At 34.2% G+C, this 26,900-nt stretch overlaps 1 protein-coding gene across 1 annotated transcript in view; it reads right to left on the bottom strand.

Moving 5' to 3' along the window:
- The window catches only part of LOC138706193 (multiple inositol polyphosphate phosphatase 1-like), a 46,101-nt gene that overhangs the window by 15,081 nt on the left and 4,120 nt on the right, over positions 1-26,900 (bottom strand). Inside the window, exons 2-6 of the mRNA XM_069835212.1 lie at positions 22,993-23,175; positions 18,587-18,718; positions 18,209-18,387; positions 14,697-14,816; positions 2,011-2,161 (exon numbers count right to left, since the gene is read on the bottom strand). Of these exons, the coding sequence (XP_069691313.1) occupies positions 2,011-2,161; positions 14,697-14,816; positions 18,209-18,387; positions 18,587-18,718; positions 22,993-23,175 (765 nt within the window). The remainder of the gene's footprint in view (positions 1-2,010; positions 2,162-14,696; positions 14,817-18,208; positions 18,388-18,586; positions 18,719-22,992; positions 23,176-26,900) is intronic.

Raw genomic sequence — 26,900 nt, 5'->3', positions numbered from 1 at the left:
TCTAACATGTAACCCACCAACATATAACAAGAAAATTAGAAACATGTTAATGTCTTCAATTTGATTAAATAAATTTGTAACCTGTGTATGAATTAATCAGCCTATAATATATTTGTATTCTATAATTATGGAATATATATTTTTTTTCATAAATTGTCCTACTGTATTCAGGTACGATATTATTCTTCTCTATGTTATTATATTATATAATTTCATTGCAGCCCTAATTTTAATTTTAGTTCCTATTTTATTTTACATATTCCTCTTATATTAATATATTGTATTATATAATTTTACTGTAGCTGTAATTTTAATTTTAATTCTTATTTTATTTTGTATATTCTCTTATAGGCCTATAATCTGAAATGCGACCGAACACGAGCGCTGCTCATTCGGTCCTCAAATTCTGTTAATATTACCGTATCTTCTTTTTTATATTGATTGTATTATTTTATTTCTATTTCTATTGTTGTAATTATATTCTGTATTCTGTATATTTAAATTTAAATAATAAAATTTAAAAATTGTGAACATGTTGGAAGCAGTAATAATAGTACTATTTTATTTAACGACGCGTTCTACTATAGATACTATTCAGCATCTGAATTCTAAGTGGACGAGAAATGGAATCCTCTATTAGGAATAGGGTTCTTTTACGTACTGTAAATCCACGACACAGGCCATATGTGGGATTTTAATATCCTGTAAAAGCTATTAGACACGGCTGAGTTTGAACCCACTAGCCGCGGATCCAACGGTTAATATGGTAGGGGAGAAGTGGGTACAGTGAGGCAGGGAGAACAGTGAGACATTTTTTATTAGATGATAAATTTTGATCTTGAAATGTTTGTAACAGTGGAGTTGTATGTTGCATGAGTAAAGTAACAGTATTTTCATACTCGGTTTGATTCTAGTTATAAAGGTGAGTGGCGAAAATATAATTCGTAATTTTTCATTCTAGAAGTAAAATTTTGGCTTGTGTTTAATGAAGGTTATATTGAATATACAAATTATATAGAAATATGAATGTTTTGTTACCTAATACTATGGTATTTGACGTTATGTTTTGCAAAGTTTCGTATTTCTTGTTTTGATTTTGAAGTGATGGTGCCATTTTTAAACGTACTATGCGTAAAGTGAACAGTGAGACATGCCATTGAAGGGTACACTGAGACGTCTCACTGTTCCCATTTACCAATAATTTGCAAAAATAAACTGTAATTATATTACATTTACCGGTAACTAACATTAAAAATGAACATACTAGTAACCAATTTAGGAACTATAGCTTAAAATTATGGATACATTACATTTTAATGGTTTCTTAAATAAAAAATTATTCACAAAATTTTAAAAAATATTAAAAAATAATAAAGAATTAAATTATATTCTTATAATTATAAGCTTTGTTGTCACCAAAAATTCAGTTTATTTTTTAGCAAAAGTTTGAAAAGTCATGGAAAATTCACTTTTCCAAATGTTCCAGATGTTTCAATGGTTTCGAAGTCAGACATAAAAATGATTCTAAATAAGACTACAGAACATGGCAAGATAAAGAGACAGCAAGCTTTCTTTTCTTTTGAAATAAATGTAAATCATTTCAATGTCCGTTAATAGATACTGGTGTCTCACTGTACCCTCCTGAATGGGAACAGTAAGACATTTGCATTTTTTTGACAAACACGCATTGTATACTATGTTCTTTATCTATTAACATTTCTGTTTATGTATTATTGTACTCCATGTTTTAATGTATATTTCTGTTGCACTTGATTTTAAAAACACTTGAAATTTCACTTGCATACATATGTCTTAATATTTTGTGTCTCACTGTACCCACTACTCCCCTATCCCCTAACCTAGCTCAACAACGACGACTAAATGGTTTGAAGCGGGAGGTTACCTGTAGGCCTACTTTTAATAATAGGAAAATAATAGAAATATGGTGCTTAGATATTCCTACCTCTTGTACCAGATTAAATTACACGTTTCAAGATTATGGACACGTACTGTGACTAAGTTCATGCTTGAATCCTAGTCTAGTGGACACAGCTTGTATGAGTGACCTCATATGCTCGCTACTGTCGAACGCCATTTTCTCCCGTAAAGTGTCCTCGTTTTTATCCACTTCTTGTATCCACGCGTTGCATCTGGAATGTGGCTGCAACAATATATTGCAATCAGTCTCGCAAATGTCATACAACATTCTCTGTGTTTTTTTAATCCATTACAGAAAATAAATTTAGAATAGATATTGTATCAATGGGAAGGGCGCGGCCGTTCGGCTACCCAATCATTCACAGAATAGGAGTGGTAAGCACAATAAGCCTCAGGCTGCAGTGTAAGCCTTCGGGTCCCTCCTCCGTACAAGAGAAAAAATCAGTGGGAATGAATCTGTACCCTTCCGAACGTTGCTGCCGTTTTTATAAGACTGTCTTAGTCTTACTTTCCTCCACATTACAAAGAAAAAGAGGGATTTATCATTACAACTCATATAAAAAAATATCAGTTTAGTAAACCTCTGAAACTTATGAGGATTCAAGGGCGGATTAATTAAATATTTCCTTTTGATAAGACATGTACAATGGGTCCACTGGTGTTGAAATGCTCAGAGTGCATATTCTGTTCTATTCTCTTTTCTTGTATTCCAGGAATCCCAAATTTGTTGTGTTATTAGCATTAATATACTTCATTTCTACTTAATTTACTTGCAAACAAACTATATACCGTGTAATTCTTAACAACAGGAAACCTACAGTACAACTATTATAAAAGGTGACCAGACGTCCCGATTTCGCCGGGGCAGTTCCAGTTTTCAGATTCATGTCCCTTTATCCCCGCCAGGTTCGGCCGGGACTCTTGGATGTTCCGGTTTTTCCAAGTCAAATGAAATGGCCAATGATTTGAGATTGTAAATGTAATTGCTTTCAACACTAGTGAATAGTTATGTTATGAGTGTAGGCAGAGTTAGACCTTAGGTTAGGTCGTGGGTAAAAAAAAAAATCGTGTCATGACGTCACAAAGTTTCTCGCATTTTATCAAGTAACCCATATACAAAAATGAATTTATTAATAAAGTTCCTAGCACGTTAGATATGCCACTCTTGTTTTTAATAATATAATATGACATTGTTGGATCAGTTTCACAATCATAAGATTATTTTACGTTTTCATGGCTCATAATTTGATGTCCCTGTAATAGATGAAGCAAGAAGCAGTCATGGCTGCGTGTAGAATAATATTTGTATCCCATCGGAAAAATTATCGATGGGGGGCGGAGGGTTCTATCGGTAGTTACGAATTTGGTCCCAGCTTCGACTCTGAGGAATATGAACACCTTATATTGTATCAACTTCGTATTCAACCCATAATTCTATGTTACCTCTGAATAGGGTAACCAGATTCACATCGATAAAAAAGAGGATACAAAGCTTAAAAAGGGACATTGTTCGAAAAAAGAGGACAGAAAATATGTAGGCCTACTTAGATTTAGGCTTAGGGCTATGTTATTTTAAATTACGTCAATATCTTTTTTATTACAAAATATTTACAGTACAGACTTAGGCTTATATCAAATTTAAAAGTATGTTAATATTTATTTTATTACAAAATAATTATGAAAAAAACTTAATAATTATGATTTTATAGTTAGCTAAATATGACAGTCAAGGGAATTATAATTATTAAAGAGGACAGAAAATATTTATTTGCATCTCGATTTACTAGCTACCTCTAAGCAACGCCATAACAAAGGGGAGCAAAGAGAGTTATGATCGCTGGCAAAGAGTATATTCCGTCGATGCTGCTGCCACGTACAAGCAAATTACTTTTAAAAGGCGTCAAATCAGATAATTTGAAAATATCAGACATACGATTCACGAAAAGAGGACATTTCTTGATTTTTTTTTAAATCCGCCCGGACTCCGGACAAAGGCCTGAAAAGGGGGACATGTCCGGACAAAGAAAGACGTCTGGTCACCCTATCTCTGAGAGTCAGAAGACTGGCAATTATACATTACAGTATTAGTAGTTACATTATAGAGCGATTCTTCACTATAAACATGGATCCAAGAATTAATTAATTAATTAATTTACTTATTTATTTATTTATTTTGTTAATAATTGTAACACAACATATAATATATACAGAAAAACATTAGCTCGCACCTGAAAGAGTAGAACTCGTGCTAAGGGGCGGATTCTTGAATTTAAATTAACAAGTATACAATACAATTTGCCTTATGTCTACTATGCAATTAGAATATATATATTTAAATTTACAATTTTTTCCATTTTTATAAAATCCATACATAACTTTTTAAATTTAATACTAGAACTATTAGAATTGACAAGATTAGGATATTTCAATATAAATTTGTTATATATTCTTGGGCCTACGTAAATTACTACTATGATTAAATACTGTAACTGTGTTGCATTTTGGTTCAAACAATCTTAAAGAATTCGTACCTCTTATTTCATAACTATGAGAATACAATTCAAAATTATTTTGATTTTTATGTATGAATTTTATTAATAATAGAATGAATGTTATGTTCAAATATGGAATGTATTGCTTGTGGAAACAACATATTGACGTGATTATAGGTTCATATTATTTACCCTTGAGTTCGGCGGGGAAGAAAGGGGTTGAAGAGAAGTCACATGGGTCCCCGTGAGAGAGTAGAATTCGCTCTTGGTGCCCAGCCCTGCATTACAGTCTAAGCACTTGTTTGTTGTCTAGTCAACTGTCCGAAGACAGGTCTGAACCTCATAAGCGATACCAACATGGTACCACTTATGAGGAAGCTAGACCAGGAGATAATGGGGTGCGGTGGCCAGTTCCTTTCCCTCTCCATTGCATACATCGCCGATTAGCTACTTACTACACTATTCAGACTTCAGTTGCGTACAAACAATTGTTTTTCCTCTGACACATCTCATCAAGTGAGATGTACTGCCTGACAATGGATATACTTATCAGCCAGAACCTCAATCAGAGGTATCTAAGCACTTGAATAATCAAAATTATGTAATTGAAAACAATAACATGTAAAAGGAAATTTTGTAATACAATAAATTTAAATGGTATTGTTACATTAGGTTGAAATCAGCTCATGACTTCAATATTTATATTCCCATAAGTAATTTCCGTCACACTGTATGCGTTATTACACAAATGAAGAGTTCCTCGAAGAAATGAGAAAGGAATGGCTTGTCCTTAGCGTTGATATGTTACCACTCATACGTCTCAATACTCAATAGTTTTACCACAAATGGAATTGAAACTTCAGACACTTTTTTTTTTTTTTTTTTTTTTTGGCTAAACCGTTATTCTAATACCAGACTTTTCAGTTACTTACAACCTAAAGCTTTTGTTCTTAAAATTACACCCCTTTGACCCTGTATATATACAGAGGGGCATTAGTGTGGATAGTGCTGGCAGCGAACAGTTAGAACCATTGCTACAGTTTTATTGTTCTCAACAATTTATTGTGACTATTACACTCTTACTACGTCATACTACTTTTGACCAATAAAACGGTACGAAAGGACGTATTTCAACCAATCATGGCTGCTTATCGCACAATTTTATCGCGTCCCTAGCATTTGTTTAATTTTATCGCGTCCCTAGCATTTGTTTAATTTTATCGCGTCCCTAGCATTTGTTTCTTTGTTTGCCAACATTTGAAACTGCGCTGGTCTGGACGTCAAAAAAAAAAATATATATATATATATACATATATAAACTTACAAACCACTCCAGTTGATGCACAGCAGTTTCAAATATGACTCGCATTGGCATTCAAGAACAAGAATTAATAAAAATCACTGATCATACCTATGCATCTTCTGAAATCCGATTTACAAATAAATGAAGAGCACCATTCGGAAATCCTGAATAAGTTGAATACACCATGTAGGCCTAAATCAACGAGTTCCACTTCTATTACGCACACGTCCAATATAACATCAATTGAACCACCAACCACATTCAAATTTGAAAATTGTACATTCAATAATTATTCCTTTTAAAATTATTCATTCGGAAATTCTGAATAAGTTGAATACACCATGTAGGCCTAAATCAACGAGTTCCACTTCTATTACGCACACGTCCAATATAACATCAATTGAACCACCAACCACATTCAAATTTGAAAATTGTACATTCAATAATTATTCCTTTTAAAATCATTCATGTTTATTTTTTATATCATCGTCGTTAATTAAAACTTTTCTAACACTTGTGTATATTAGTTAGGTTATGTTATAGCTTCTGCTATATGATATTATGGATAGTCACGTATCAGAGATTGTTTAATATTAAGATTTATTGAAAATCATCTGTCAAGTGACGTTGATTACTGGAATTCGGATAATTGAAGTGGAATGTTGCATTTTAATAAAAATGAAACTGAATCAACAAAACCTTCTTGACTAGTAACATTGCCATCGTGTATAATAGATCAAGAACTTCTCGACGAGAAGGCATTGCTCACTACTGCCATCTAGCATGCATCTAGCGTAATATTTGTAATGTTGAGATGGTACAATAATACATTTGAAGACAGTTGTATTTTCGTAAGTCAATTAATATTTTATTGTATTGGAGTACTTCGTTACTTCTAATCTTTATATACTTTATTCTAATCGTGTAATAGTCAAATAAATCCCACTCGAGTTTTCATTTTCTCTAGATAAATCAAAACGTCTAGTGAGATTACTGTTGATAAAAAATTACACACTCTACATGTTAAGGCGAAAGTATTTAAAAGTTCTGCGGGACTTCACTGTCCAAAGCCTAGTCAATTTTTTCTTTATATTGGATTCATGGTGTAACAATTTATTATGACTTAGCTTTACATTCTTACAATAAAGAAATAAGAATAAAAATTGACTGAAATGATACTAAATTTAAATACTTATTTTGACATCTTAGCAGTCTCTGAGGGTATCTTCATAAAATCATGTAATATTTTATTATGACTTAACTTCATACATTATTAAATTAATGAAGTAATAATGTAGGTGGAAACACAAAGTGAATAAATCAAGACCAAAATTCGAGAGTGGAAGGTGATTAAAGTAGTATTAAGCATACACTTATTTTGACATCTTGGCTGAGACAGCCTTCTAGCATTTCAAAAAATTACATTAATTTCCCAAGCTCTTTCTTCCCCTTGGAAATCCTGCATTCTTTACTGCCCTTCGTCTTTGAGGTAGAAAAACAATCTTGAACTCCATGAGCACATTTTATGGGCGGTTTCTTTTATTAGTTCTTTTAGTTTTAACAAGACACTTTCGTTATTTTTCTACCACTCTCAGATTCAGTCACTGGAGAATCGAAGTAAGCGTCATCCATGTCTAGTTTATGCTTAAGCGACACAGACGTAGAGAAAAGATTCAGAGAAAAAAATCATTCAAAGCTTTTACGCACACGTGCATGTAGAATACAAAGTTGTGCCTCTAACAACTTCTGAAAGATACGAGTATGATTAGTAGTGTTCTGTTTCGCACTGCATTACTAAGAAAAGTAATTTGATACGTGGCTGATGAGGTCACACCTTCAATGGGTGTTACGATATGTGATCCACTAATGATATGTTTTTATATGTGCTATAGTCGCGTCGCTATTTTCCGACGTGACTCTTACTCTTTGCTTACGCCTTACGAAGTGAAGGCACTGTAAAGTCTAGGTAGGTAATATCGTTCGCCATTTTTGTTCTTTCGTTGCCGAGCTAGGAATCTATTTGCCGCACCGTTAAACATTATCATGTCGTATCTCCTATGATAATACATCAAACGCACTGTAATTGAGTAAATAATTGAGCGGAAAATAACGTCCTCGTGTGCTTTCTGCGAACGCCAACCAAAGAGCCAAAATGGCGGCCGATTATATTAAGTATTTATCGAGCCTTAGGAAGTGCATAACGTCATCAGCAGCGAATGAAAAGACGCACACGTTTAAATGTAGCTGACTTGCAACATGATTGGCTGACGGAAATAAGAGCGACGGGACTATAACATTTCATAATTATTTGTTCTCCACGTCAGTACAAGGAAAGCCTTGAAATACTATACGATATGAACAGACTGAGCACATGTGCTGTATCGAGTTTTTAAAAAATGCTCGTGATTTTAAATTCTATACACACGCCAAAAATCGAAATATGCGACGGACTTCACAGACGGATTAGTAGCACAAGAAACATATCGAGTCTATATATAATTCATTTTCTCAAAACTTGTCCTCTATCGAGTTTTTTAAAAACGCTCCTTTATTCATTGAATTAAAGTGAACAGCATCTTGGTGAATAGCATTACCAACTAAAAGAATTTATTTCGATACATTATCTTTATTACAAATTTCACTGACATTATTTCTCTTCCTTTTCGAATTAAATATAAAAGAAGTAATTTTCTCTTTTGGGGTATTCGACGGAAAAATGAATTTATTTTGTTACCAGATGGTCCTACTCAGAAAACATAATCTGACAGTTCCAAATCTGTCGGAGTCACGTATGCGATCTGAATTTCACGCGTTCCAAAATCGGCTCATAAACGTTGTTACATTTTATAGTAATATTTTGTGTGAATCAGCTTTCTTCATGAAGATAGCAAAGTATAAACAGAGAAACATAATATTGTTACGTCTGGAAGATAATTTATGTATACACCTGTTATTCACAAGGAAGGCCACATACTAATCATAATTATTAACAAATTGTTAAACATAAATGAAGAACATTACATTAATGAACGAGTCTTTTGTTTCATAAACATTAACAACGTGTTGGATATTAGATTGATGTGTCTGATGTTTATGTAATTAAACCAGGCAGAGCCAACAGCTGGTTCTTCGATGACATAGGCTACGTCTCTGCTTAGAGGCCAACGAGAGAGTCAGTCCCTAGTCATGTGACCACCACAGTCTCACTCACATCTGTGTTTTCGTATATACCTACTTTCATTTGGCAATATTACGATTTATGGATCAACAACAAAATCATCTTTATGCGGTAGAATCAGATGATTTACGCAACTCTTACAGTTTATAAATAATAATTGAAACCCAAGAACAAGAACGGTTTCCGATTTAAAATCAAATAAACAGCCTATTTCGTAACTCACGATTATCTCTTCTTATAGACCTATGAATAAAGAATCAAGTATTTCGTAATTCATGATTACCTTATATAAATAATTTAGAACAAGGAAAATGTAATCTTCTCTTGTAAGTAACAGCTTACGGCATCACCGTCAATGCCACAACAACCCAAAGTGGACCCTGGGTCCTCCAGTCTTCTTTATCTTCTGCCCTTGCATTGTAATTCCAGCACCGAAGTAAGCGATAGCTATCCCCTTTCACAGCATACAGCCATCTCTTCCTTGGGCTGCCTACCGGTATTTTGCCAAATATTTGGCCTGTCATTACACCTACAAATTTCTTTAAGATCCATTCCGTGCATATGCTCAGCCCATTGTAAACTTCTTAATTTAATTACCGTGGACAAGGTTCTTTATATAGGCCTATGGTAATATTTCTTTGTTGTATCTCAATCTATAAGTTCCATTATCATTAACGAGCTCAAGTATGCTTCTTAAAATGTTCCTTTCAAAACAGTTGATTTTATTTTCTGACTCTTTAGTCAAAACCCAAATTTCACTGTCAGAGTAACACTGGTCGTATGATAGTTTATACAGTTCAGTTTTAGTGTGTCTATGAACAGATTTGGGACAGAGAAGAGGTAATATTGGAAACTATATTTTATTTGCTTTGCATATTCTATTTCTTATTTCTACCTTTCAGCACACGTTTTAATAGTCTACGGTAATACAAAAAATAATTAAATGTAATTTATATTTTTGTACACTGAAAAAAAAAATTATATTATTTTTAGTCAAGATGAGGGAAAGTTTGAAGAACAATTTTAAAAATTGTAATGGATTTGAACATTATTTTACCTATTATTAGCAGCTATTTCAGCAATTTCTATCTTACCTTTCAATTCCGGTATTTGTTACCAAAAAACACGTAGACCTAGTATATTTAAAAACTTTTCTTACACAATTTTCGGTGTCGGAATGTAACTTTGTGTTTCAAAAGAAAAATATTTCATTGTAACGTCATACAGTAAAACGTTTCCAAGGAAATGTTAATGGTAACATCCAGACACAAAATGCTAACATTTTTAATTTAAATAAAGTTCTATTCTGAATAACATAACGAAGGCACATATTAATAACTAGCTGTACCAGTGCGCTCCGCTGCACCTGTTAGAAATAAATATAAAGTAATTACATAATTAAAATAGGAACGTTTGATCTAGGGAACATTCGTGTTTGATAGAAGGATAAATCGTTTAATATGTTACTTAATTTAAATTGCATCCAAATAATTAAAATGCGATCATTTTGGTCCAGAGACACTCATTTGGTGCAATGACAATTCCTTTAACCTGTTTCTTAATTTTTATTACATGCAACCATAGTTTAATGAAGATTGACATCATTTAGATTTAATATGTATATTTTATTTTACTTGTTATAGGTTTCCATTGAATTATGGTAATAACTTAATTTTAACCCTTTGTTTTCTACGTATTCAGTAAATGGCGCTTGGCCCACTATGGTTGTGAACCCTTCAAATAACTTAAATTATATTATATAATATTATATATTATATTATATTATATTATATTATATTATATTATATTATATTATATTATATATTATATTATAACATATTATATCAGAAGTTACTGTAATAACATTATAGCATTATGTCCATCTAGAGAAACTACACTTTCCAATGGTGAAATAATAATTAATTATGCAAATCGGTTAATTCAGCTTCCGATATTACTTCATACAAACACAGAAACATTCTCTGTAGGCTATCTTTCATAGCTTTCGATTGTTGCTGTCCAAGGCCCCTTATAGACGAAGTCATTTGTTTTTTAATTCATTACACGGCCTTAGATGACAGTTATTTTAATTTTAAAACTCATTTATCTCATTAAATATCAGTCTTATCAAAATTTTTCAAGGAATAAAACTTATCGCAAATTATGTTTAAAGAAACTTTTGTTATGTAACATTTTTCACAAAAATCAATAATAAGCGAGATATTTCGATTTATTTAATTCAGGCCCCCTTATAACCCCCCTTTTAAATAATGTATTTTGAATGCCATATAGCCTAAAATCTAAGTTACAACGAGCTTAATTTATATTCCAATTTTCATCGAAATCCGTTCAGCCATTATCGCGTGAAAAGGTAACAAACATACAGACAGACAGACAGACAGACAGACATACATACAAACAAAAATTTCAAAAAAGCGATTTTCGGTTTCAGGGTGGTTAATTATATATGTTAGGACCAATTATTTTTGTAAAATCGAAAATTACCAGAAAAATTTCGGCAACAGATTTATTATTAGTATAGATTAAAATGTTATACCTGAACCTCAAATAACTTAATGCCATCTCTGTTTTAAAATATACAACTGAAGTTTTATTCAATGAAAAATTTTAATTTCTATAACACTGAAACGGAAAGTCATGAAATTTCTAAATAAACACGAATATTAGTGTAATACTCGTATTAATAGTCTACTTTTCACTATACTCAGTAGTGACATTCTGTGTTTTCTGGAAGGTCCGGTCCCAGACTATTAATACTGCTAATTATAAGCAAGGTCAGTATAACAGAGGTTTACTCTTCCGAAATGCCAAACACCATCATGTTCGATCCTTAATTGCAACTGCTTTAAGAAAAATGTCTTGGATAGTAGAAGAGGAAGTTTTTTACCTTGCTACTAATGGCTCCTCTAGACATATTGACATCATAGCGTATTCCCAGACTACCAAGAAAGGATATATCATTGATCCTACCATAAGGATTGAAACGGGGAGTAGCCAGCCGGAGGATGTCAATCAAGAAAAGATCAACATTTATCTGCCAACAGTTGATTACTTCAAAGCAAAATACCAGCTTGAAGACATTGAGGTGATTGCTCTTCTTATTGGAGCTCGTGGTGTGATTCCCAAGTTCTTTGAAAGCTTCAGGAAGACTTTTGAACTACCACAGACACTTACTGCTGACATCATAACTTCAGTTTTGAAACGCTCTTGCCAAACGCTCTTAATTTTTTTTCTTCACTTTATAAATTCATATTATGTTTATTTTAATTTTCTTTCTACAAAATTTATGTAAACATTTAATATTATAAAATTCATGTAGGAGAGTATACTGAATTCTTCTGGGCTACCTCAAATGGGAGGCAGTTATTAAAAAACCTAAGATCTGGATTCAGAATTGATCCCACTGTGCGTTTCGAAACGAATGAGGAACAGCCAGCAGAAGTTGATAAGGAAAAAAGGAATATCTACAATCCTACCATTCCATATTACCTCCAAAAGTACCAGCTAAAAGAGCTTGAAGTAATCGAATTCAGATTGGAGCAAGAGGTACCGCTACTCTCTTCATGAAAGATCTGTTTAAGAGACTTGAAATACCTACATCTATTATTTCGATTGTAACTTTAGCTGCATTGAAAGGATCAAATTGCTCTCCTGAAGTATCGTCTATATTCGAAATGAAACCAACCAACACTTACCTCTCTAAAACTATGTACATTTCCAATAATCTCAAAATGTATTTGCAGCTATGTACTTGTAGGAGTTTCATTGTCAAAACAAAATTAATGGTTCAATGAATTTGTAAACATTTATATGGTTAAGTACTCTTTGTCCCTTGTGGCAGCTCACGAATAGTGAGAAGTTTTCTAAATTAAAGTTTATTTAAAATCATCCGTCCTCAAGTGAGGTTGACCACTGGGATCCGGGATTAACAAACATAAAATGATAAATGAAAATGAAACGAGTAAAGTAATTATTCGATATGTAGGCTAATTAAAAAAAATATATATGTGTTAACATATAAATGATAGTGTAGACTTTGAAGAGAGGCCTTCAGAATTTCCATCACAATCTTCTGAACCTCATGAAAGGGAATTTTAAAAGATTTAAGGATATTAGATGTAAATTTTGGTAAACAATCCCTCGCTCCAAATAGTAAGCCTGCAACATCCCAGTTGTAAAGCGAAATGCCATATTTTTAACTGAGGTATGGAAGACAAGGTACATATTTAGCTCGCTTGCCATTTATCTGCAGTGCCCGATTCGTGTCTCGCTCAAAGCAAATCGTATGGTCTAAGATCATCGCTTTCTGGGTTCTTCTATTGATGGTAATTATATCCACCCTTCTATGAGAATCATCTTCTGACACATAATGAATCTCCTCATGTACTTCCCATCCTCTGTTTTTTAGCAGATTGGCAATTGCTGTACGGGCACGATGGTATCTGTTGTTACGCAGTAATTCCTCCTCCTTACAGAACCCCAGTACGTGGCCAAGTGTTTCAGTCTCGCTGCAGCCGGGATGGCGACAACGGGTAGTACGAAGGTTCTGCCAGGGACAGATCTCACTGCGGTGACGTTACAAGACATCTTGATGGCACTGATGTATTCCGAGGACGAAAGACACTTTTTAGAGGAGATCCAGGAGTTGGCTTTAAGGCTTTCTTCGTATGTACAAACACCTTTTACTTTATGTGGGAGCTGGCACCATGACTGGAATGATTGTTTTCTGAGAACTTCTCCGAGATGTTTTCCTGTAGTTTGAGGAGTGACGCTGTTTGGAGCAATCTTCAGGCGCGTGTTTTTTTCTCCTCTTCTAGATTTCTCATGTGATGTAGATGTGCATCATTCAAGTGTGCCAGTCGCCTACAGATGTTATAGTTATATACTGAATTCCAAGACCTCTTACGTTCTTCGATGCCTAGAGCATGGCATTCGGATTGTCATCTGGGAGGGATAATATTTCCTTGATAACACTTCTGATGATGTATTTAAATCGTTTACATGATTCGATTGTTCTGTCCTACTATCAACGGTTTATCCTGTTAACCTGCAATCCACCATAGTCACCGCTCTCCTACAACATCAAGCACACCGCCATCACCAGATCTCTGTTTAGAGTTTATCCTCTTAATATTCCCGGGGGTAAAAGGCGGTCAGAGCGTGGTGCCGACCACACCACCTCATTCTAGTGCCGAGGTCATGGAAAGCATGGGGCTCTACCTCCATGCTCCCCAAGTGCCTTCATGGCATGTTACGGGGATACCTTTACCTTTAATATGCCTTACAGTGCTCTACCGTCACAGATTTTCGAGTTGGTACTTTCTGAATTAAACCGGAAATAATGCGCCATGATCTAAAAAGTCTGGGAACCTCTCCTGAGAAGAAAAAGGTGTAAAGGTTATTTAGCATCGAAATTTAACATGGACAAGAAATGCCCAGCAAATTTTGGCTGGAACCTTCTATTATGGACAAGATCTTTTATAAGTCGTAAATGTACGACACGAAACCCACAGTTTTGGGTCTACTTCCCTGCCGCAGGAAGTCATGCGAATAATTCTATCGCCCTTTAAAATCAATCGCCTTCACTTTGATTTGGATAAGTGAACCTCGGATCCTACGACTAGCGTGGTAACCACTAAACCAATAAGAGCGACTGGACTGAACTGCTGTATAGGGCCTAAGTATTGTATTCCAACAGACGTGTTATATCTTCTGTGACTTTCCTTTGTAATACACAGTAACATAAATGACAATATAACCTTACCTTCAAAAGCTTGTCCCCCGGATTAGGTCGAGGTAACTTCACGTTTATGGTAGTGCCAAATATTCCATCAATAAACGCATATGCGCTCAGTGTGGTTCTCTGCGTGTTAGTAAACTGTACCTGCATCACAACAAAATATTGATCTTAATCATGGAGTGCACAAATAAACTGAAGTAAATAGGTAGGGTAAGGTATTTATGGAGGTTAATTTTATCATTTGTGTTTTTTAATATTGTTGTCAGCGGAGATTGTTGGAGATTGATTTGTAATCTTGGCGGAGATTAATGGAAATTTTGGAAAATACAATTATTTTGGAACTGGAATATTAACTAAGTATGAATATTACTTTTCAAATAATTAACATTAAAGGTTCGTTGGATTCTGGTAAAGGTGCGGTATGGCCAACAAACAGTATTATTTTGTTGGATTGATGCTGTATTTAACAATTATTTTGGAACTGGAGTATTAATTTAGTATGAATATTACTTTCCAAATAATTAACATTAAAAGTTTGTTGGATTCTGGTAAAGGTGCGGTATTGCCAAACATTAATTAAAAACGAAAAAGACTTGCAGCCCTCAAATTAACACTTTCAAATTATTAGTGAAATGTTGAATTCTTCGTCTTTTGAGTTCACTAATGTAACCAGAACACTTGGAATACCATGTAGTTTTATCCGCATAATATTAATCACAATCACTTAATTCGTAAAGATTAGTAAAAGTCGATTATATATCAATTATGTTGTGATTTTCTCGATCTCCATAAATACCCAGCCCTGTATATAAGTCTATAATTAGTTCACATTTTCAGAATGGACTCAGACAACTGTAGCTAAAGCTGTGCGCCACAGCAGTATATATTTTTGACCAAGTTAAATGTGAGTTATAAGAAGACTCCTGCGTTTGGTTACTTTGAATACAAGTTAGATGTACCTCGATCATACTAGCTTCAGACTGCGGTCTCTCTCCGCACGCTCCGATACTGTGTGTTTACATCTATTCGTGTACCTCTGTCTGTAAGTCGGTGTATAGCAGGAATAGTACTCATGTACAAAATACCACTTAGATTTAATAGCGGTAATAACGAAGTATTTATTTAAAGGTAGTTTATATGCAATAAACGATAATTTTTTTACCACGGTTAGACAAAACCACAAATTTTGAGGAGCCATCACATTTTGCCCAAACATGCAATGATAAAACCAATCGAGCTAAGATGAAATATTTACTGAAATATATTTCATTCATTCATTTAGTGTTCTGCCCAAGGGCAGGTCTTTCACTGCAAACCCAACTTTCTCCAATCTTTCCTATTTGCTGCCTTCCTCTTTGTTTCCTCATATGATCCATATATCATAATGTCGTCTATCATCTGATATCTTCTTCTACCCCGAACTCTTCTCCTGTTCACCATTCCTTCCAGTGCATCCTTAAGTAGGTAATTTCTTCTCGGCCAGTGACCCAACCAATTCCTTTTCCTCTTCCTGATCAGTTTCAAGCATCATTCTTTCTTCATCCACTCTTTCCAACACAGTTTCATTTATTATTCTGTCCACTTCACACGTTCCATTTTTCTCCACAGCCACATTTCAAATGCTTCTATTCGCTTCTCTTCACTTCGTCGTAATGTTCACGTTTCTGCCCCATACAATGCCACACTCCATACAAAGCATTTACTAGTCTCTTTCTTACTTATTTTTCCAGAGGTTCGCAAAAGATGCTCCTTTTTCTATTAAAAGCTTCCTTGGCCATTGCTATCCTCCTTTTGACTTCTTGGCAGCAGTTCACGTTACTGCTTGTAGTACACCCCAAGTATTTGAAGCTGTCCACTCGCTCTACTGCATCATTTATAATTCGCAAGTTTACCTTCTTTACTTTTCTCCCTATGACCATGCTCTTCGTCTTGTTGGCATTTATCTTCATTCCATACTGTTCACAACTGTCACTTAGCTCCAGTAGCATATCGCTAAGTATCATCTCCTCTTCTGCTAACAACGTCATATCAGCAAATCTTATACACTTTATTTTTCTTCCTCCTACTATCACTCGTCCCATGTCCTAAAAACAGTTCTTCACTAAATCCTCCAAAGTAGATGCTGAACAGGATAGATGATAAAGGGCATCCTTGTCGTACTCCTCTTCCTATTTCATTTTCTTCTGACATTTCTTCTCCTATCCTGACTTTCACGCGTTGTTTCATATAAAGGTTACTGAACAGCCTCCTCTCTTTCCAATCCATGCCAATTTTCTTTAGGATCCCCATCAGTTTATTCCAATCCACTCTGTCAAATGCCTTTTCTAGGTCCACAAATGCTACATACACTTCTTTATTCTTCTCTAGGTATTTTTCGCCGATTATCCGTAGCAGTCCAATTGCATCTCTCGTATCTTTTCCCTTCCTGAAGCCAAACTGTTCTTCCAACTGTTCTTCCATCTTAGAATATAAACTTTGATTCAATATTCGCAAGAGAATTTTCTCCGAAAGCGATATTAGACTGATAGTCCTGAACTCCTTACATTTCTTGGCATTATTTTTCTTCGGTATTGGAATCAACACTGTCTCCTTAAAATCTTCAGGCCAGTCGCCTTGTTCATATATTTCGTTGAATAATGATAGAATATACTTCTTGTCTTCACCCAAGCATTTCACTAATTCAATGGGGATTCCATCAACTCTTGTTGCTTTTCCATTCTTCATTTCCTTAAGCGCTAGTTCAAATTCTTCGCTTAAATAGGATATCCTTTTTCGTCTTTTGATACGGCTTCTTCGTCTTCTATAGCTAAGTCATCTCGACGACCGTTTTCCGGCCTGTTTCTAGCTTTTCGCCAGCCCGCAAAGGGGCCTGCTTTCACAGTGAATATACAAACTACGACTTCAGTCTTATTACTAAAGTACAGAACTAACAGTGTAATAAAATGCTGTCACAATGTTTAGTATTACCTTGAATTACAAACTGCTCCTTAAAGAGTTTCGCATTGTTGAACATTAGATCTAGTTCTCCTCGTATAACGTTACGAAGAACATTACGAATATCATGTAATAGGTGTTCATGTAACCGAAGAGGTGCTTCTGAGCTCAAATAACCTGGGCACGCTAGTTTCATGGTCAAGCATGCTAAACGTTACTCCAAAGCGGTGGACTCCTAGGCATGATAATTTTTAGAATAATTTCTTTCGGGTATTATAGGCACAGGATAAGGACCGATAGCGGCCTTATGTGAGGGCGGCAATGACTCTGCGGGTTCTTAAAAGCCATTTGTAAGTAAGTAAGTATTATAGGCTACAGTCGGAGTCTATGGGCTAATTGAAATGTATTCAAACACATTTAAACCATCATCACTAATACTACTATATTTCTTATAGTCATCATTATCATCATCATCATCATCATCATTATCGCCATCGTCATCATTATTTTCATCATCTATCCCTGGTAATGACAACGAATAAACGCTTATATTTATAAGTTAATGCTTCTACTGCTTCATTTAAAAACAATCACTCACTCACCTCAAACAGGTCAGGATGGTACGACTTGTTGAGAAGAGACGGAAATCTGATCTTGAAACGTTGAGCCATTTTGTACATATCTTTATAGCCTTGAGAAGTCAGACTCATTGCCACAGTAGAGACAGCTTGAGGCGTCCATTTTCTGAGATTTTCCAGGTCCTGGACGCACAAATTACCCACTAGAAAGAACAAGAAAAACTATATTTTAGTACACTATAAATTATTTTCCAATGCAGCCTATGTAGTTATATATTTCTAAAATGTTTCAGCTTATGTATAGGCCTACTCAATATTTTACAGTAATAAGTTACTGTACCACTGAAGGTACATAGAAATCCAAATTCTAATTTTTTTACATTAAGATAAAGAGAAACTTACTTTTTAAGATGTAATGATTGCTGGCGATTTGGTCCAGGAGCTCTGGCAGGGTCCACATGCGGGAGATAGTCCCTTCATCAGGATACCTCGTTCCATGTCGAGAAAGCAGCCACAGTTGTAGAGGTTTACACTCTGAAATCAGTGCAATACATTATTAAAACAAGAGTTTCATTAATCGATAGAAAAAACAATGAATCTGCACTCTGAGGTAAGGGGAAAGCTGTTTCGTCTTTCGTGTTCTCTTAATAAAACAGGTAGGCCTATAGTACGGTATAGTATCGTCGAATCTTGGGCAAGGTTATGTTCTACAATCCTTTGCTCACAATCAGATTGCACCACCAGTGTACAATCCCTAGCAATTTTTTTTTATGAAGCAGATGCATGGGTGTGTTACAGCTTCTAATTTGTGGTATTTATTAATGTCAATACATCGCAACCTGGAATGTTAAAGGGCTTGGAACAAAAGAATCGGAACTAGAAGAAATTCTTAAAGCTAGAAATGTACATATAGCTATTATAACTGAAACGTGGAAAAAATTGAAAGGAACAAAAGATTTAAATCATTATGTAAGTGGTGTACCCCAGAATAAAAGAGCTCAGAGCGGAGTTGCAATACTGGTAGATTCTAAACGGAAATCCAAAATTGAATTTTATACTTATGTGGATGAAAGGATACTAACTATAAGATTAAGAATTGGTAGAGGCCATTTAACTATAATAGGTGTTTATGCACCAGCAAATGCTAAAAAGGAAGATATAGAAATTTTCTATAATACACTGCAAAAAGTAGTCCAAAAAGTTAATAAGAATGATTCTCTAATAATACGTGGTGATTTTAATGCAAGAATAGGCAACTCACCTAGTCCAGATATTGTTGGCATTTTTGGAGAAGATGTTATCAATAGTAAGGGTCAAGAACTTCGACAATTTGCTACTAATAATCACTTGAAAATTACAAATACTTTCTTCAGAAAGCGTGACATAAATAAATATACATGGAGTGAAAGGGGATCAAGATCTATTATTGATTACGTTTTAATTAATGATAAATTGAGACCACAATTACAGGATGTACATGTATATAGAGGTTGTGATATTAACTCTGATCATCACTTAGTAATGGCAAGATTTGCATTGTGGAAAAAAATGGAAGAATAGCAAAGTTAAAGAAAGACCATTGCAAGAAGACGTATATAAAATATATCTGTTAAACCAGGAAAGTATACGAAATTATATCAACAAAGGTTGAATCAATATATTCTCAATTCACCAACTGATAGCATATTAGAAGCCGAATGGCAGAACATAAAAAATTGTATAGAAAAGGCAGCAAATGAAGTTTTGGGAAAAAAGAAAAAGTTAAGGAGTAGAAAAGGATTGAGGATATGGAACAGAAATATAGAGGAAGCAATAAAAGAAAAACAGGAGGCTTATTTGCAATGGCTTCAACAAAAAACAGACTTAGCAAAAGAGAAATATAAGGAGAAAAGAAATAAAGCGAAAACAATTGTTAGAGAAGCACATCAACAATCATGGAATAAATTTATAAGTGAAATTGAAAATGATATACATGGTAATCAAACATTTTAATACAAAGTTTTAAAACATTTAAACAAATCAGAAAAAGATGTGGCAAGAATAAATGTGATACAACAAGATGTGTGGATACAACATTATAAAGAATTGTGGTTTCAAGAAAATGAAGATAATGTAGTAACAGAAAATGAAAATGTGGAAGTTATAAATGTCGGTCCCATTAGAAAAGAAGAACTAGATGAAGTATTTAAAGAAACCAAAAATAGAAAATCTACAGGCCCTGACAGAATTAATATGCAATTATTGAAATACGGTGGAATTCTCTTGGATTTGCGACTGCTACATTTAATAAATCAGTGCTGGACAAATTGTAAAATACCTGAAGCATGGACAACAGCAGAAATAATTTCCCTTTTTAAGAAAGGTGACCGAAATAACTGTGAGAACTACAGAGGGATTAGTCTGTTGAACTCAATATACAAGGTTTATGCTAAAATTATAAATAAAAGACTTAAAGTTATATCAGAAAATGTTCTAAATGAAGAGCAATGTGGCTTTAGAAGTGGACGTTCCACAAGTGACAATGTATTTATATTACAACAGTTGTTTGAAAAACGAAGAGAGTTCAACCTTCAAACCCATGTGGCCTTTGTCGATTTTGTTAAAGCATTCGACCGAGTAAATAGGAGACTTTTATGGACTATTATGAAAGATGGCGGTTATCCACAACATCTCATAAATACAATAAAGAGTCTATACTGCAACTCAAAAATCATAATAAACACCGGTAGAAATAAAACTCAAGAAATTTTTAATAAATAGAGGTGTCAGACAAGGGTGTACATTGTCACCTACTTTGTTCAATATTTATATTAATGATCTAATGCAGAAGTGTAATATTTTAGTAAATCCAGGAATAAAAGTAAATTTTAATACAAATGTGAATATTTTATTATATGCTGACGACGTGGTCATTATTCAAAATAATGAAGAAGATCTACAGAGATCTTTGTATTATTTAAATATTATTTCTCAAGAATAGATTTTATAATTTCTACAGAGAAAACTAAAATTTTAGCGTTTTGGGGAAAATCACAAATACGTTCTAAGATTATTTTAGAAGGAAGATCGTTAGAACAAGTTGAAAATTTTAACTATCTGGGTTGTGACAAAAATACAAGAAATAGATTTGAAGATGCTGTTAACAAAAAAAATATCAAAATTGCAATTGATGTGCGGCACTATCCATCGGACATTAAAGAATAAAGCAAGGAAAGATACCAGAATTAAATTTTGTAAAACAATGGCTACTCTTCTTCTTCTTTATGGCTCAGAAACTTGGGTAAACACAAAAAGAATTCAAAATAAAATACAAAGTGCTGAAATTACATTTTTAAGGAGAACAAAAGGATGTACAAGATCTGATCGCTTTCGAAATGAAGATATCAGAGAAGAACTACACATCTTTAGCATGAATGGAAGAATAAAGGAACATAGAGATAGATGGTTCCAACATATAAATAGAATGGAGGACACCAGACTACCAAAACTCGTATTAAATTACAAAGCGACTGGAAGGAAAGACGTAGGACGACCTAAGGGACAATGGAGGGATAAACTGTGAAGCCGGAACAGGCAATATTGCCTACTCCGTGTAGTGAAGATGATGATGATGATGATGATGATGATGATATTAATGTCAATATGCCTTCTATAGTTTCAAGATTGAAAGAGAAAAACTGTACAGTCAAAATTCGGAGATTATTGCTAATGTTTCAATGTTGTGCACTAATCTTAGACATTAATAATTAATTTAGAATAAAGACATAAACATAAAATTCAGATTTTCAATTTGTAAATCTTGCTGTAACCCCATCTATAACATATGCTTGTGAAATGTGAACACACCTAAAAGAAAAATGTAAGTCGACTTAATTAAAGAATTACTGGGAAGATTAGACATGAGCCAAACACGCGCAGAGGGTTCTTCCTCCTTTCCGCCACCAGCGACAGAGGAGATGATTTAATCATGGTCTAGTCCGCCGCTGTAGAGTAACGATTAGCATGTCTGACCATGAAAAGAGCGGGCCCGGGTTTAAATCCTGATTTGGACAAGTTACTTGGTTGAGGTTTTTTCGGGGTTTTCCCTTAACCCATTAAAAGTAAATGCTGAGTAACTTTAGACACTGGACGCTGGACTCATTTCGGTAGCATTATCACCTTCATTTAATTTAGACGCTAAATAACTATAGCAGTTGATAAAGCGTCGCAAAATAACCCAAAAAAACATAGTTCATGGTGCATACCATGTTTGGGTCAGATCTTACCAAACGCTCGACAAAGAGAAGGCATTTACTTCTTTCAGACAGATTCTATATAGAAGAAATGTCATCAGTATACGGCAGATAACGATATTTAGCGCATGTATTATTTTCCCAGTAATAGAATGAAATGTATGCCAAGTTAGGGAAAACAATAGCGGATCGAATAAAAATGAAACAATTCGAGAAACTCTTAATGCTGAAAGACCACAAAAAGTTCAAAAATAAAGTTAAAAAATAAATAAAATGAAACAGTTTGGGAATTTACATCGAATAAAGAAAGAATACAAAAAAGTATGCTGAATATCAAAGCACTGGAAGAGCACGAACCCGAAGGTCAGATCACAAGATGGGATGAAGATGATTTGATTGGTTGGAACGTAGAGATGTGGAATAAGCAAACATGATAAATAGAATGGGATGAAGGCACAGTTGGGCTAGGTTATCTAGAGTTCCAGACAAAGGACAAGGCAACAGGGTGTTGATTCCGTCATTACATTGCTCTTTCTAGTTTAAAAGAGTAGTTCCAATATTTAATTGTCTACTCACGTGGGATCTTGACTGGGTGCACTTGTTTCTCGCGCACGTACTCGTAGGGAGTGTATGTGGAGAACATCGTGTAGGGGTTGCTTAGGTTGGCGTAGCAGTAATTTTCACCTTCACATACCACAAAGGGAGCCACCAACACGACCCATAGGAGACACAACCTCATTAGAGCTACGTAAAATATTCCTGAAATAAAGAAAACATACATTTTAGCATGTATTACACAGAGGCGTTTAAGAGAAGAAACAACACGAATGGATAAGCAAAAGCAGAAACAATACAACTAAACAATTTGTTCTGGTGCAAAAATTACGAAATACAGAGTGATTCACGAGGATTTGCCGTCCCTTACGGAGCTTATTTCCGAAGATATTCTGAGCAAAAAATGTCATATAAACATGTGTCCTAATTTCAATATTTTCAGAATTGCACTAATTTGAAGTTGTTTGTAAAATACCATTATTCTTGAGTTTTAAGACTAGAAGAATATTACAGATAAAGAATGAACTCTTCAGGAGTATCATTTCTTTAATTAGCTAGTATTCTGAGGCTAAAAATGTGATGTGAATTCCATATTTGCTTCGTACAGAAATGTTTCTTTCGACTTTTAACTACAAAACTACATTTTGTTACGCATTTATCACAACAATTGTTACAAATCACGCCACTCTTGTAAATTCTTTAAGACTGTACATTAGGATGCATAATTAAACTATAAAGAACCAAGTTACTAAAGTCGTATTATTTGTAACAATTTTTGTGACAAGTGCGTAAGAATGATGTCATTTTTAGTTAAAATTTAAAAAAATAAAATTTGTACAAAGCAATTAACACATTTTTAGCTTCAGAACACTAGCCAATTAAAGAAATGGCACTTCTGAATAGTTCACTCTCTATTTATAATATTTTTTTTTACTCGTAAAAATAAAGAAAATAGGTATTTTACTAACATTTCAAATTAATGTAACTTTGAAAATATTCCGATTAGGACAAATGTTTATATGACATTTCTAACTCAGAATGTCTTCGGAAATAAGCTCCGTAAGTGACGGTAAATCCTCGTGAATCGCCCTGTATAATTAAAGACTTTAAAAACTTTCTTGAAAAGTACTGGAACATGGGTTGTAAGACACGGAAGTTACATAAATAGATAAGGAAAACTGTGCTGATAGAAAGGTACACAACAGCTAAGGTGTAAGTACAGTTTTAACTAGGGGCCGGAATCATATGCACTAAAACCGGCAAAATATGGATGCATGTACCAGCATTTATCCATTAAAAATAACAAAATATGCACTGTTAAAATTGCAAGAAAAAAACTTATTTTAGCCTATTTTAGGCAGAAGGCTTATTATTGATGGTTTTTCTGGTACACATAAGAATACTGAGACCCTAACTTTATTTATATCTGCTGGAGTTGCATATTTTTTTTCTAAATTGCTAGGCAACAAGTTTTTTCTATTGTCCACAAAATGTCAAATGGCTTATTATTAATGGTTTTCCTGTTATACATAAGAATAATGAGAGCCTAACTTTATTTATATCTACTGGAGTTGCATATTTTTTTTCTAAATTGCCAGGCAACAAGTTCTTTCTATTGTCCACAAAATGGTAAATGGCTTATTATTAATGGTTTTCCTGTTATACATAAGAATAATGAGAGCCTAACTTTATTTATATCTGCTGGAGTTGCATATTTTTTTGTGCGAGATCGTGCATATTTGCTTGGTTTCCGCACAAAACCAATCCGCGGTAAGTCTAAAATTCCATATTCAGTATTCCCAACCTAACACACATAACAATTTCCCTCTTCTTACCGCATAAGTGACATATTGATTTTACTGCTTTAGGCTTCTAACATATTATTTTTAGAGACGTTCAATATAGTAATAATTATAAATTGGAAACTTACGACTGCAATTTCACCTAAATTGCACTGTTAATTATTGTTTTTAAATATTTGCAAAAATTAAGTAAACTCTAAATCATTACATAACCCTACCGTTTGTTTTAAGTTCGCATTTATAGACTGGGGGAAAAAAATACAGGCGTATATCACGGCCTGCTGGAGTATAGTGAACACAGAAAACATTTTAAAGCAACAATGTTGAAGACAGATATATTTTTTTTTTGCAACTTTGCCGTCATTGAACAGAAACCAAGATGGAGATTTCATTGCAACTAATTAGAAATTCCTCTTTCAGGTATGTAATAAACAATCTTCGCACAAAATAATGTACGATACACGAGCGGTATGTTTTCTTTCAATTCTCGGAAATTAAAAAAGCTCAACTACATTTCGCTTTTTCAAACTTTTCCTCGAACATGAAAACTTCAACATACCGCTCTTGTAACGCATATTACTATTCTAAATTGCCAGGCAACAAGTTTTTTTCTATTGTCCACAAAATGGTAAATGGCTTATTATTAATGGTTTTCCTGTTATAGGCTACATAAGAATAATGAGAGCCTAACTTTATTTATATCTGTTGGAGTTGCATATCGTAATTCCGATATTGAACTTGAACTGTAAAGCCTTGATTTTTCTGAACCGATGCATGCAAGTTGCGAGGTGCGAGGCCCGCCTCGCACAAATTCGGATTACATAAAAGATAGTGAGTGGTTTCTATAACTGCGAAGTACCAGGTCTGCGTACCTCGCAGTTATAGAAACCACTCACTATCTCTCGTATAGTCCGGATTTGTACGAGGCCCGCCTCGCAACTCGCATGCGTCGATTCAGAAAAATCAAGGCTTAACTAACCGAATGCATAGCAGCATGAGACGTTAACATTTAACGGAGAATAATCTGGGAAAAAAATAAACATGTTACACACTCCTGGTTACATAATTATTTAATAGCAGATGAGTTTACTTTTTTGGAATCATGCATAATGTTAGTCTGACATTACGTAAATAATATAACAACAGTATAGCTCACTTTGTTCAAAACTTAAACTATTAATATAAATTAACAATATTCTTCAAAGTATTCACGACTGGGTACACAGCTCCACAGAATGATACTATGCGTTGCTTATGTGAACTGCGTATCGTTTGTAGCGAGAGTCAGCAGCAAAGACGTTATAATAGTATACTAGACTCACACAGAGCGCTGGTGTGCTGTCCAAAATTGAAACCAGTCTGCGCATGTTTACGCCGCCATGCTACTGGTAGAAATAGAGCGGTAAACACGATTGTCATACTTGTCCTTTGTTTTGTCTCGGGTGTTTTTAGTGAACAGTGTGAAAGTAATGGCAATAGAATTTTGAAAGATGATATATTATCGCCGCGGACTCATGCTTAACATGTCGGCATCATACAATAACGTGCGGTGTGCTTTTAAAACAATTTTGCCGCCCGATTGTTGCTCTGTAGGTTTCACTCTAAGCGTCACGTTGTCACATCTACTTCCACGATAAGAATAAGCACTAGTTTGTTATGTTGGCTTTCTTAACTCTTAATAATAACTCTTTAATAATAATTTTTAATCACATACCTTAATGTTCGTCCTCAGCACAAGACATTGCAACCTCGGTTTTAGTCCACGTGGATTAGACAAGTAAGTGTCATTTAATAATGGAAGAAATTGAAAACAATAATACAATTAAATTTGAAAGACCTGCCGAATGTTAGTGCATGAGGCCGCTCAAAGACCTGCCGAATGTTAACCATGAGAGCGTGACGATAATACCATCCCTGTTTAATTTTCCAAGCCATTTGCAAAAGGTACGATATAATATTATCTCTGTTGTTACAATATTAATATAATTAAAATCAATCAGTAGTTTACGACAATAAAGAATACTTATCAGACTGTAGAGAAATCACACTGAGTGAATTATTTAGACTTACACATCATATGTTAAAACATTAGTGGAAAGATAAATTTTTGTTTTCATTATGTAAATG

The sequence above is a fragment of the Periplaneta americana genome, chromosome 9 (genome assembly GCF_040183065.1).
Source record: "Periplaneta americana isolate PAMFEO1 chromosome 9, P.americana_PAMFEO1_priV1, whole genome shotgun sequence".
Lineage (NCBI taxonomy): Eukaryota > Metazoa > Arthropoda > Insecta > Blattodea > Blattidae > Periplaneta > Periplaneta americana.
This window is presented reverse-complemented; position numbering and strand designations above follow the sequence as displayed.